Source organism: Eulemur rufifrons, chromosome 30 (assembly GCF_041146395.1).
Source record: "Eulemur rufifrons isolate Redbay chromosome 30, OSU_ERuf_1, whole genome shotgun sequence".
NCBI classification, from domain to species: Eukaryota; Metazoa; Chordata; class Mammalia; order Primates; family Lemuridae; genus Eulemur; species Eulemur rufifrons.
Window position 1 is genome coordinate 37,231,727 of NC_091012.1, and position 14,747 is coordinate 37,246,473.

The following is a 14,747-nucleotide window of genomic DNA, read 5'->3' on the forward strand; positions in this document are numbered from 1 at the left end:
AGGATCCTAAAAAAAAAAAAAAAAAAAAAAAAAGCTGCAGAAAACACAGAAAGGAAAATCATGTTGAGCTGGACGCAGCAGTCCCTAAACCACGAAGAGCATCCATGGGCGGATCAGAGGCCCCGGCAGAGCTGTCCCTGGAGAAAGGCCCCCGCAAGCCCAAGCCAGGCTGATAGGGTGTTGGTTTCCCACCCGGAGAACAGTGCAGGAATCAATGAGCCACTGTGCTCTGCAGCTGACTGCGGGAGGCCTCCGCCTTGGGAGATACTGGGCAGGAGGCTGTGGCCTACGTGCGCACTGCCGAGACCCTTTAAGGCTTCCAGCTCTCCTCCAGAGGAAAGCTTGACTTGGCTCCCGCTACAAGCACTGTCAACCACATCAGAGCTGTTTCACAAAAGCGCTCAGAGAATGGAAAATGTTAAGGGCATTTGTGGGAACCAACGAGGAGCCAAACACAAGAATGGCATCATTCTCCCCACCACCCAAGGAGCCACCTTCCCAAGTCTTGAAGAAGCAGGAAGGGAAGTCAGGGTCTTCCTGCTCCTTGGCGCAGCCCTCTGGAAGCTACAGGACGCCTCTGGGAGTCTGAGTCTCGTAGCCTGCTTGGGGCAGTGGGGCCCATGGGCCACATTGAGCTGACTATGGCATCAGCCATTTCTTATGATTAATAATAGCCACAATAACCATGGCGGCTACCATCGATAGGGTGTTCATTGTAGCCCAGGCACTGTGCTCTGTAGCTATGTGACCTTGGGCATTCACAGATCCTCTCTCAGCCTCAATGTCTTCCTTATCAGGAAGAGAGGGGATAACATAGTCCTACAGTTTCTGGGTGAAGGAGTAAAACCCTGCTGAGCTCAGAGGGTCGCTGTGGAGATTCAATGAGGCAATGAAGGGGAGGGGCTTCACCCTGTGCCTGGCCAGGTCAGGTGCTTCAACAAGTGGCAACTGCTACTATCATTATGACGTGTTAGAAATAGCCAGTGATTTGGATCAAAGGGGAAAACGAGAATGGCCTTAACTCTGTTGTACTTCTCCCTTCCCTCACCCTCTACCTTCTCACCTTACCCTGGGTCTTAAACACAGATTCTTTCAATTCTCTTCCACCCCCAAGGAGGACAGGTAGGACAAGAGCTTGCGTGGCCATTGAGACACATGCACAAATCACTCATGGGTTTGTGTGTCCATTAACAGGAACTCAGAGCAGACTGCCTCTCCCTTCTCCCTGCCAGATCCATTTTTAGCACTTCACATCTCCTTGACAATACAGCCTTGGCCTGGCTCCACAGGCAGCGCACGAGGCATGCTACAGCAGTGGGAGAGGTAGCTAGTGCGCGATCTTGCCAGGCCGTGTAGCTGTGAGTCAGAGATGCCAAGGTATCTGAAGGCCAAGTTCACCCCTTATGTGATAGCCACCAAATTAGTGCTCAAAAAGGTAATTTTTTTCTCCTTCTGTGGGTAAAGCAGAAGAGAAAAAAAGGAGTGGCAGTCACCAGTCCGGTGAAGGGAATGCTTGATCTTGGTTTGTTCATTCGTTCATTCATTAAATTCTTAGTAAGTACCTGTATCTACTCTTTGCTGAGTAACATGCCAAGCATCGGAAAAATGAGACGAATAAGACAACGGTGCCCATGCCTGTGGGGCTAGCTGTCTACTGGGGGGTGGACAAAATAAGTGAATAATTCTAACATGGTGACAACTCTGTGGGAGAGGGACACAGGGTGCTGTCAGTCTCCAGAGGAACCAGCAAGGAACTCAACTTGGGAGTGTGTTTGTTTTAGTATGAGAAAAAGTCAGCAGCAAAAAAAAAAAAAAAAAAAAAAGAGTGATTAAAACAAATGGCACTCAGCAGCCTGGGAAACCAAATGCAAAGGGCACAAAGCCTCCAAAGGCAGCTTTGGAAGTTGTGCCTCTGTGTCCCTGTGGTTCTGTGCCTGTTTCTTGTCCATCTCTGAGCCCACTAATTAGGATCTTGCCTGCAACCCTCAAGAAAGAGTTAATCCTTAAGAAAATTCTCCTTGGCCAGGCGCAGTGGCACATGCCTGTAATGTCAGCTACTCGGGAGGCTGATGTGGGAGAATTGCTTGAGCTCAGGAGTTTGAGACAAGCCTGGGCAACATAGTGAGACCCCGTCTCTATAAAAAATTTAAAAAATTAGCCAGGTGTGGTGGCGCACGACTGTAGTCCCAGCTACTTGGGAGGCTGAAGCCGCAGATGGCTTGAGCCCAGGAGTTCAAGGCTGCAATGAGCTATGGCAATGCCTCTGCATTTCAGCCTGGGCAACAGAGGGGGACCCTGTATCTAAAAAAAACAATATGCTACTGATAGTTACAAAATACAAAATCCTGTAAAGAATAGGATTCCAATTTTCTAAATTTTATGTCTGTATGTGTGAGAGCATGTGCATATAGAGTAGAAAGCATGGAAGAAAATACACTAAAATGTTAATATCTTGTTTCTTAGTTAATGATTTTAATTTGTCTATAATGAACACATATTATCTTTATTATCTGAAAAACAATGTTATTAATTTCAGAAGTGAAAGTATGTCCAAGGCTACATGCTGTACGATTCTGTTTATATGATATTCTGGAAAAGGCAAAACGACAGGGACAGGAAACAGGTCAGTGGTTGCCAGAAGCCTGGGGTGGGGGAAGAGATTAACTACAAAGGGGCACAGGGGAATTTTTTGGAGAGAGGAAAGTGTTCCGTATCTTGATTGTGGTGATAGTTCCATGCCTGTGTGTGTTTTTCAAAGCTCATAGACCCGTTCTCTAAAAAGGATAAATTTAATGGTATGTAAATTGTACTTCAATAAGCCAGAGTTAAAAAAAAAAAGCGAGTCTGGGTTATTCCTCAGGTTCTATTATCTCTGAAGAATCTGATGGACCTAGGAAGATAATGAAACCTTTGGAGTGTATGATCTAAAAAAGAAAAGAAAAGATTAAAGAAACAGATAAGGGAAATTTTCATATTCCTGTCAGTTTCTTGAAATTCAGGCTTACGTGGCTGGAGCTTGGTTTTTTTTTTTTGTTTGTTTTGTTTTTTTCTTTGCTTCTTTATTTTTTAAAGTCACTCGAGACCAGGATTTATGTGAAAGCCATAGTTTTTCTTGGTATTTAATGAGGTGATTTTAGTGTGAATTCAAGTATATGATTTACAACTCGAGTGATCTCTTTATGAAACATTTACATCTGTGACAACACTTAATAAAACTTTTTATAGGAAACACTGCTTGTATGGTTAGAACAGACTGTCAAAATAATCCCCCTTGGGCCAGACACATCACAAATTGATCATTGACTCTGTTGCTCTTGTCAGTAACATATCTAAATTCAACCTGATAGGGAATAGAGAAAAAGACAAGCCGATGACATCACTTTCTTTATGAAGATTGGGGTTTCCATTTACTACATGGGACACAACGTAAAGACTATCTGTCTTAGAGTAAGAGACTGCATGAGCTAGAAGCTGGCAACTCCTGTCCCGAACTCCCAGGGTACACACTGTTGTTTGAATTCAGTCATGTCATTTAAATATTGAAGACCTATTTTGTGCTTTATTTAATATGGAATTCGGTCACTGTCCATAAGTACTGACACTAGATGCTGTACAACTAGGGTGCAATCTGAAGCTACCCTTTTGTTTCTTCCTTTTTTTCTTTTTTCTTTCTTTCTTTCTTTTTTCTTTTTTCTTTTTTTTTTTTGAGACAGAGTCTCACTCTGTTGCCCGGGCTAGAGTGAGTGCCATGGCGTCAGCCTAGCTCACAGCAACCTCAGACTCCTGGGCTCAAGCAATCCTCCTGCCTCAGCCTAGACTGTTAGCTCCTTGAGGGCAGGAAACATGCCTTATTCATCTCTGTATTTCCAGTACCTAGGGTAGGTACGAGCTCAGACAAAGGAAAGAAGGCAAGATTAGTAGAATGGAGTCATTGGTCTCCTACGAAAGGTAGACTTTGAACCCTACTACTCTTTCTGACCCTACCAATGGGTCAGAAAGAATGGAGCCCAGCTGGATAGAGCACAGCGCAATGAGAGCAAAGTTGCTGACTCCATCATCACACAGGCCAGCCGGCTTTGTCCCGGACTACCTCAATAGGTGAAGGGCATGTTGTGTGAGGTTCTGGGTTTAATATATATTTTTAGGTCAACACATCGGTCCTACAATTTCTGGGTAAAGGAATAAAGTCCCGGTGTGGAAGGAATGTAATCATGGTTTAACACAAAAGCCATTTTAGGAAAGACCTGTCAGGACCAAGGCTACACTTTTCTAAAAAGTGACACCTCTCTGTGAATCATCTTTCTCTCAAGGTAGTTCTGAAGTGACTTTTCCCAATGACTCCAGAGGCAACGAAGACTTCATTCTGGAAATATTGGCTGGGTGAGCTGGTGACTCACACCTCACATGAATTAATAAAAGTTGAGAAAACAAAAACCAGATGTTTCCTTCATCTTAATATAGGCCTCTATGCTTTCTTTTTTCAGTTATATTGTCACTTGCTGATTTCCTTCTAGTGAGGCAAAAACCAATTTTTCAAATGTTGTGTATCCATGCCTATTTGATGAACTCTTTCCTAACAGTTGCTATTTGGCTCTAACTTCTACAAAGACTGCAGCTCAGGCACCAACTGTTTCAATAGGCTAGTGGCACACAGTGTTTGAGAACAGCATACCAGAGGGCTGGGACACTAGACTGGGTTTGCTCGAGAACTTTTGCAACAGCCTTTGGGGAAAAGCAAAAAAGGGAAGCAGTCTCTTTGCTTGCACGTAAACCTCCGCAGAACCAGAAAGGGTCTCGCCAAGTAGCCGTGGCTTCCTTTCCCCCGTCCAGTATTCATTCCTTGGCCCTTGACCCTCCTAGAAAATGCTAGAAAGTGCATTGTAGAGAGCCCACAACTTCTATTTTCTTTCTTCTGGCCAGACCAGTGGTGGATACTTTGAAATCTAGAGTGACGCATTTTTAAAAGTTTCCCAGTAACACCACCCATCAGTCCCTGAGAACTTCTGAAACTTTTTACTTTTTGTAAGGAAGGAAAATAATTTAGTTTTTCCTCCATCCATTGTACTTTGGTTAAAGAAATTATTTTCCCTAGACACCACCCATAGCAAAAAGCTCCAGATGTTCTTAGGTTATAGCGGGAGAATGGATTACAAACCCTGGTGTTTTTCAAACTTGTATCCTTTCCCAAACTTCTCGTTCAGGGCCTTTAGTGCCCTTCTCCCAGCCCTATTTTCCCAGTTGGGCTCCCTCTTCCCTTGCCTAAGTGATCCAGAAGCAAATTTAGATTTATGCTTTGACTGCTACATCTCTCAATGTCTTGGTCCTACTAGGTATCTTCTAAAATTACAGTTCCTACCATTCCGTCCACCCATTTGTCCAATCCAGGTTGCTGGGAATAATTGTAAACTTCCCCCTCTCACTCATTCACTCCATTTAGTCTGAGTCCTGTTAAGTCTACCAACTAGATGTCTTTTGCATCTGTCCCCTCCTCTGCATCCCCACTGACGCTTGTCTAGATTAGATCCCCACTCTTTCTCTCATCTGGCCAAGTCTCACCATCGTCTGTGTCCACTCTTGTCCCTGTCCAAAAAATCCATCCTTCCCACTGTAGCCACAATGAGAGTGATCTTTCCCAAACCCCAATATGATCATGTGTTCCTGTGCACTGCCACTCCCTGGCAATGTAGTTGGGCCTGGTGGCCTAGGAAAATTCCTTACACCAGCAAGTGAAGTGAAAGTGCTGGTTAAAGCTACTAATAGTTTAATGCCATAGCAATGGCAGGGCTTCCTCCAGCCTCCCGATCCTGCCCCAGACTGTGAACTCCGGGTCTTGCTCAGTTCTGTATCCACAGCACCATGCACAGTGCCTGGCTCAAAGCAGACGCTCAGAACTAAATAGTAGCAGAGACAATACTCACTCCCTCAAAGGCAGTGTGTTAGTCTCCTATTGCTGCCATACAAATCACCACAAACTTAGTGGCTTAAACCAATACCCAATTGTCACCTGATGCTTCTGTAGGTAGGATGACTGACAAGGATCCTACTGGGCTAAAATTAAGGTGACAGTGGGGCTGTGTTCCTTTGGCAGGCTCTAGGGGAGAACTCATTCTCTCTCCTTTTTCAACTGCTAGAGGCCCCCTTCCTCTATCTTCAAAGCCAGCAACATAGCATCTTGCTGACCCTGCTTCTATTGTCACATCTCTTTCCCTGACCACAGCCAGGGAAGGTTCTTCTCCAATTTTAAGGGCCCGTGTGATTAGATTGGGTCCACTTGTATGATCTAGGATACTCTCCCCATCTCAAGGTCATCTGATTAGCAATCTTAATTCCCTCTACATACTTAATTATCTTTGCCACGGAACCTAACATACAAGTTCCAGGGATTAGGGTGTGGACATCTTGGGGGGACCATTATTCTGCCCACAAAAGGCAGCAACAGGTGAGAGATCTGAATTCCATATAGCAGCCCCATCGTAATGCTTTTCACACAATTGCGATGCTCTTACCTACTTGGCAGCAGTCTTTTTTAGATTGAAACCACAATTTAGCCACCTCTGTGTCCCCATTGCCTGGCCCAGGGTTCAGCCCAGGTGAGGTACTCAGTGGCTAATGACTGGAAGTTAGTAAGTAAAATATTGTTTGGGTGGAGTGTTTAAATATCAACCTCTTGGTTCCCCTTAGAAAATGGAACTTTGATTGTTGAGTTTCAAGAAAGTGTTAAAAAAAAAAACAATTTGGTCGCACAATCAGGGCGTCTAATTGCCATTATCTTGCTTTCTCACACTAAAGCAGTTCTAAGATTGAAAAAACAGGCAACTTCCATTATCTGACAGAAATCTTCCAGATTGTTCAGATGAAAAACAGCTCACATGTTTTTTGCCTCGTCCACATGGGAACACAGCTGTATAAGAAATTCAAATGAACAACAACAAAAAAAATCATGCAATAAAGCCTCGTGACTCCCAAAGCAACCAAGAATTGAATATTTCTCAAGCAATTTTTGTAGGATTAGTATTTAAACACACAGCGAGGCACTTCAGTTCCAACAAATCTGGAGAAATTAAACCTTGTTTCCAAGAAGTGCTCATAGAGCTTTCAATACATTTTTCCATCATTGCAAGAGAAATAATTTACACCATTAAGCTGCGTCTCTTTAGTGGGACCCGTGCCCACCAGACAGCACCAAGTGGAAAATGAGCCAACCTGGTGTCCAACTGGGACACAGAGGACAGGACTCCCCAAGCTACAATTACAATATGGGTTCATGGTAAGGAGAAGGGTTCTTTGACTTGGCAGAATCAGCCAGAAATTGTCAGGTCTTATGGAGTTCAGGCTCCAGCCATGACAGCCCCAGCTAAGCCAGCTCTCAGAGTTCAGTTTTCACTGTGGCAACCACTTGGGGCACCTCCAACTTGCTGAACCAGAGATTCTGAAGGAAAGCAGCCCAGAGTAGCTCCGTGGTCTGCAAAGAGTTTTCCGTATTTTATTCAAATAGCACCTCATCAGCAAAACCTTACAGAATACTCAACCTCCGTTTGAAGGGCCTTCTGGATCCCACTCAAAATGTCTCAATGTACATCATTTCATCTGATCCCCCTAACGGGCCTGGCAGCTACTTGGGGCTGGAACCATAATCCAGTACCTACCACAGTGCCTGGCACATGGTAATAGCTCAATAAATGTTTACTGAATCAGTGAACTGTCATCATTTTATAAAGGAAGAAACAGGTTCAGAGAGGTTTAAGTGGCTTCTGAAAAGTGCCCAGTGACAGGCAGGGCTAGGCCTCTGGCCTCCTGACTGTAAGCCTATTGCTTCCATTCCGCCATGCTGGCCTTCAAGATCCAAAGAAATAAAGGGCAGGAGGGTGTCCCACTCCTTTTCGACAGACATTCATTGAGCATCGATGCTAAACCAGATCTTTTCACTGCTCTTCCCCCGTTCTCTGCCTGACTGGCGCTTTCAGGTCTTGGTTTTAATGTTACCTCTTAAGCAAGGCCTCCGGACTGCCCCTCCCATACCGGCCCCGCCTCCTCATGCCCATCACTCTCTATGGCAGTTCCGATTTGTCACCTATCCCAACCTTTAATTAGTTTGTGTGAGCGTTTATTTATGGTCTGCCTTGCCCAACTGCAATGTAAGCTCCTCGAGGGCAGCGTGGTGGCCCTGACTCTTCGTTGACAGCGGGCCCACTGATTGTGATGCGCTGGGCATCATGCAGCCACTGAAACAAAGTCAGTGTGGTCTCAGGCATATTCATAAAAGTGTCTGGAACAACGGACTTCTGGAAGATGTCCTGAAGATAGAAAGAGAACGGGGTTGTTTAGCCTGAGGACAGACTCAGGGAAGACATACCAGCTCCTCTTTTCAAATGTCTAAAGACAGCAACACACAGGAGGAGTGAACTTGCCCTGAGAGATCCAGTGGGACAGTGGGGAGACGAAGGGAGTTGTGGGGGACAGGTTTTGGTTCAAGGTGCTCTTCATTATGCTTGTAGTTATATAAGTGTTGGCTACTTACTGTCTTCCCCACTAATGCCTAAGTGCTGCAAGGGTGAGCCACATCTGTCATTCCTCACTGTACGTATACAGTAGAGCACAGCAGATGGTGTGTCTGTCACTCAGTAATTATTTGACTGAATGAAGGTTGTGTGAATATCCATTATAGATCAACTGTTCTCTCTGCCTGGAATGCTCCTCATCCTCACTCCCCTACACCCTACTGACCCTTAACGTACTCTTGAGGTCTAAGTTTAACAGCACCTTACCAGGAAAACCTTCCCCAGTCCCTGCACCACCAGATCACAGCACCCTCTCACAATGTCCTGCACTTTCCCAGCATAGCGCTTATGATTACCATATTTGCTGTCATTTGTTGATTCCTTAAGATAGCTATCCCTCTACTGGAAGGCAACAAGGCAATCAGTCTTTCTCACACGACAATTCCTAAGAACCCCATGAGATAGCTGTCAGTATCTCCTGTAGAATATTCTCCATGACAGCTGGGGCTGTTTAGTTATTTGCTGCGATCTCTACTGTGTATACAAAGTAAGTATTCAGATATTTCTTGAATGAGTTAACTTCACAACTAAGAATATGGAAAGGTTCAGCGAAGTCAAGTAACTGGCCAACATCACCCAACAAGCAAGTAGCAGAGCCTGGGTTTGAACCCAGGTCTGTGTAACTCCAAAGCCTGAGCTTTTCCTCCTACACCAAACTGTGTGGACACAAAGCCATCCGTTCAGGGCCACAGGCTGCCATGAAAGCCGGGCCCCCTGGGTGAAAATGTTGGGAGGCAGAGCGTGAAGGAATGCTGCTAGCCTGGCTGCTTGCCCGTGGCCTTGACAGGACACAGGAAGGCCCTTTGCTATGAATGCTAGAACCCTCCCAACCAGGGGAACTCATGTTTGGCAGTCCACAGTGCAGGAAATGGAGGGACAGAGCTGAGAATTCATGCTCTAGCCTGGCCTGATGACAAGCAGATGGTGGCAGGAGGCTATAGATCTGCAATTCTCTTCATCTTCCCCCTAGTTATACCCAAGATGAATTAGCACTCACCTGCCTTTGGAGCCAATAGAGCACCTAAGAATCTGGACTTTGGAGTCAGACTGGATTTGAGTCCTGGCTCTGTCACTTACTAGCTACGACAGTTTCCTCATCTGTGTAATGAGGATAATAGAACATACCCTCACAGCATGAATAAGATTAAATTAAAACTTAGATTAAAAAAGACCTCATATACACATTACCTGTACCTAAGAGGGGCTCGAAAAATGGGAACTACTATTGTTATCACTTCCAATGTATTTTCAGGCCTCATACTACATCATCTGTGTGGCATACTTCCTGACAAGGACTTTCTGATTATGTCAAAACATCTATACTTTCATTTCCTTATACTCCTGCACTGAGTCAGGTAAACAAATGTACACACTCACATCTAATATAGGGTTTTGCATGGTGAATTAGAAAACATGGGTTGGTTCAAGAAAAGAGCCTGTGTGTGGCCTCCCCACTGGTGTCTCTCGCTGGGCCACAAACAGGGAAGCTGGAGCGGATGGCAACAAAACACAACAGACAGTGCGGCTGGTGCCACTGCTACACTAGACAAAGTTGCTGTCAGCAAACTCTAACCTACAAAGCTACTCACGTACAAAAACAGAGATGTATCTTTACCCTGGAAGAAGGATTTTTGTGTGATCATACTTTCAACCAAACTTGGAACTGCCTTTCTACCTAACTGGATACAGAATTTACTTTCTCCATATAATAGAACTAACGTTTTCATGGCACCATCCATCACGGAGCTAACAGGCTACAAATCAATGTAACAGAATGTGACTGCTTTGAGTCATATTTCCTAAATGGTCCAATTGTGACCATAAGCAAATACATCCATCCTTACACATAAGCACCAAAAATTTGCCACCCCATAAGTTAAGTTCTGTTTGTTTCTTTTTAAAACATCAGTCTTCCTTTTTCCAGTAGGTATGTAGGTAGAAAAATAAATGAAGTCAGCACTCTTTACGTCTCACTAGCATAAACTGTGACTCAAATACGATGAGTGGTTATTTGCAAGGCTATAATTTTTTTAATGACAGATTTTCCTAAAAGAAACCACTATAACATCTGTCCAAGTACTCCAAGGGAAAACAAAAAATACATAAAGATTAAAAGTCTATTACTTTAACAGCACATTGCCAAACACGGACAACTAGGATAAATGCCAAGAAACCTTAAAAAATAACTTTAAAAGATGCAACGTTCAAGTCATTCAAACGTGTAGGTTCCACAAACAACAGAAAAACAAGTCCAAGAGCAGTTCTACTTGTGTATGACAGTAACTCAGACTGTACTTCATCAAAGTTCATTCAGGTGCCTAAAACCAAAAGGTGTCTGAGCAGCGTATGTTTTCTCTTCTTTGCTTGGAGATGTGTATACAGATTAGAGGAGAGAAAAATCTTCCAGATGCTGATGTGAGCACAGCAGGCTTGGTTCCCCTTTGATAAAGTACGAAGGCAGATTTAGTTGACTCAAGCTTTATCAGTTTTCCTAATGAAAAGTCTTATGCATGCTGAAACAGACGAGTTACTGAATTTGTCATGCTAAGTATTTACATAAAGTGAGCTCAGTAACCGGACAGAATAAAAAAGTAGTTGTTAAATTATTGTATAACCTTTTACAACTTGAATAACTTCGTGGGTAAATGACACTGACATTCAAGTCCCTCAAACATACATTAACAAGAAATTATATACTGCATGAAGAGGCACACATCATATAAAACGTACACTTCACGGGAGGGATTCCTGCATAGCAGGAAAGTCACTACCACTACATAACAAATGGCTATGCCAACAGTCAAAGCTGCCACTAAAGGGTACAACATTAAAATTCCCTTAAAATATCAAGGAGTGTTTGCAAAAGCACAGAAATCTTTTGGAGAGTAAGTACATGCTTTGTTTGGAAGGATATTTTTCACTGGAAAGTTTGAACATCACGTAAATAAACCAATTTTCTAATTGGGTAAGATTTAAGGCAATGCTACTCAGACCTGAGGAAAAAAATCCAAGAATTTATATTTTTCTTCTGAAACATTAACAGGTCAGAATCAACATCAAATCGTGTTCCCCTTCCAAGCAGCCAATGCATCTTTAGGTATTGTCAGCAGTATAAAATAGAATCCACTTTCACACTCCAAATACGAAAAGAGAAATTGTTCTGTGCTCTTCCTTGAAAACTGTAAAAAAACACATGGCAGCTTAGGTATTTAATATTAAAAAGTAACACGAAAATGAAGACAACTACACCCGCTGCACACAAATAAGCCACCTTACAATAAGTGCTCCAGAGCGTTCTATTTCTCTTACAACCAACTTTGGTGTAGTGTGGAACGATCATGGATTCATAAATTAACTTTTAACATCAACTACAGACTAACAAAGGACAATTAGATACAGTAAGTTCAAAAATTTTACATTTTGCTCCTGTTTGGCTGCTAAAGAGCAGCGATTTAAATTGATATAAAAACTTCGGACGACAAAGCTTGCTATACAGATAAAGTACATGATCAAAAAGTAAGCAGCAATTAAATTTCTCATTTAAACTTATCTGGTATAGAATATGTACATATTTGGGAAGAGAGATCTCTGAAACCACCATTCTCTTTACCCCCTTCTTGCCCTCTGCCCCCTCTCTGCCCGCCCCAGCCCCTTTGAATCTATAGCAAGTACCCTGAACTATATACACCTGTACTTTGGCTAAGCCAGCTGGATGCGACTCTTTTTGTGGTCTTGGTCTGCAAGAAAAGAAATAAGGTCTTGGAAGTCATCTGCAGCCTTCTTTTCTGAACAGCAGTGTACTGTAGTCAATGAATCCATTCTTTCACAGCAAGGGGGAAAAAGGGCCCCCACACTTCACTCCCCAACCTGAATGGGGCAAGATCAAAATGCCATCAGCTCCTTGCACCACAACAGGCCACCAGAGAAAAGGGAAAGAAAAAGGTCAGGACAAAGGCAGCAGCAATCAACAAAAGTTTCCTGACAAAGGAACCTCTCCTCCCGGGGTTCCCAAGGAAATGACATTCCCTCTTCCCTCTTCCCTCCCCAACCACAAAAAAAAAAAAAAAAAAATTAATTCACATCACAAGAACTTGGTACTCTGGTTAAGTGTCAGGTAAATATAAGAAAGAGAAAATCCGTCACTTTTTATACTTTAAGTGAGACATAAAGCTAACAGAACACACAACATCACTGTGAAAGGAACTTTCTAAAAGAGACCCAGTCTACATAAGTGCAGCCCGTAAAACTTAAAAGAATAGTTTGTTCACAATCTGCCTTGTACAGGATATTTATATTCTTTCTATGCCATATAAATAGCATTTATATAGCTTACACATTCAGAGACATGCACTGGGACTTTTAGGTAGTACAAATTTCTTCACAATCACATGTGCAAATTTTACAAATCACTAAGTGAGTATTAATAAGCTTAGGCTGGCCCGTGTCTTGTATTATCTAACAAATTTAACGGGGGTTCAGAATCATCCATAGGAAGAACCAGGCGTGTTCCTCGAATGACCAGTTCATGGTCCCCAAATGCAAGCTCCCGATCCAAGGCATCTTCAGAACTGTTTCCCATAAATCTCCTAGGGGCGCTGGATGTTGCCGATTCAGTGTTCACAGTGGAATCCCCATATGTCAAACTGATATCGCCATCATTGAGAATGAGATCAGAATCATCATCTTTCAATTGTTCCTGGTTCTAAATACAAATAAAATAAGATTTCAGAATTGTTAGGAAGTTCAAGAAACATTTCCAATGGGACAATTTTAGAGGACTGACTCCCTATTTAAAACCTCTCAGTGGTAGCCCTCAGGATAAAGCCTAAAGTCCTTACCTTGGCTTAAAAGACACAGTGTGACTTGGCCCCTTCAGCTTCATCTCCTGTCACAGTCTGCCTCTCCCACCCCAACGCCCCATTGTGTGCCAGCCAGACTCAAGTGCTGACAGCTGCCCAGATCTCTTGTGCTTCCTCCTACCTCCAGGTCCTTCTTCATGCTGACACCTCCATCCCCACCCCACCCCCTGCCACATGACTAGCCCCTTCACAACAAGTCTTCCTTGATCCTCCAGGGCTAGGTTAGGTGCTCCTCCTGTGTGCTCTCACAGCATCCTGTACTTGGCCCTCTCCCTGTAGTAGTACTTAGCTCTGAACCATAACCACATGTATACTGGTCTATCCTCAAGGGGTTCAGAGTCCAGTGGCGGGGGTGGGGGAGGGAGAAGACTGATACACACGTGGTTATGATAGAAGGGTAAGTGCTATGTTGTCCAGCCACCTAACACGGTTTGGGGCACAGAGAACTCTATCAAGCCCTCACTACATGCTTGTGTCCCAGCTCCATAAGCTCTGCTTCTAATGGAAATGCTGTGGCCAAAATTGTATACTTAAATAAAGTCTATAAAAGGGAAAAGAGCCAAGAATATGTAATCCCATTTTGGTAAATAAAAAATGTATGTGTGCATAGAAGAGTCTGGAAGGGCATTCAACAGAATGATGATAGTTAGCTCTGCATGATAATGTTGCTAGTAAATTTTAGTTTCTTTATGTGCTTCTGTACTATCTGAGATTTGATTATAATGAGTACATATTACTTTTAAAAATCAGAAGAAGTCATTTTTTTCTAATGTAAAGAGAAAAAATGATTGTAAATATTCACATTGATTTAGCAACAACAACAAAAAAAATCTGTGATGAATACTCCTTGAGGGAAGCAGAGCTAATAGAACCATCTTATGTGCTGGTGAACTTGATTCTCCAGCTTTCTAAATCCTGTGTGTGTTCGAAAAATTTAAATTTGTCTGAGATCATCAAATAGACGGAGAAGATTATTAGACAAAATCTAAAAATCAATTTAATTTGCTGTTGCTAGAAATTTTCTTAAATACTCAGAGACAAAAACATGTGAATTAAAAAACAAACAAACCTATAGCCACCAACCAGCCAAAACTCCTTCCTGTCTAATCTATTTATAACAGTAAATCTAACTAGTTCCTATCACTCAATAAAACAATACAACAATGCTCTGTGGCTCCTTCACAGGGCAGCAGGGGCTCGTCAGCACATTCTAATGTCTTCATTAAGTTTGAGGTTTGGGATAATATCTATCAAATTTTAAAATGCATATGCCTTTCACCTAGCAATTTTACCTTTAAAATCTATTCTACATACTTTTATATACTTAGGT

At 43.0% G+C, this 14,747-nt stretch overlaps 1 protein-coding gene across 5 annotated transcripts in view; it reads right to left on the minus strand.

The window, feature by feature from the left end:
• Window positions 1-10,439: 10,439 nt before the first annotated feature.
• Window positions 10,440-14,747, minus strand: part of SLC9A6 (solute carrier family 9 member A6) — a 56,277-nt gene continuing 51,969 nt past the window's right edge. For 3 of the 5 annotated variants that reach the window (XM_069464450.1, XM_069464449.1, XM_069464446.1), the window contains one exon: window positions 10,440-13,260. In XM_069464450.1, the coding sequence (XP_069320551.1) occupies window positions 12,988-13,260 (273 nt within the window). In that variant the 3' untranslated portion in view covers window positions 10,440-12,987. The remainder of the gene's footprint in view (window positions 13,261-14,747) is intronic. The other 2 variants (XM_069464448.1, XM_069464445.1) reach the window with 1 other exon arrangement.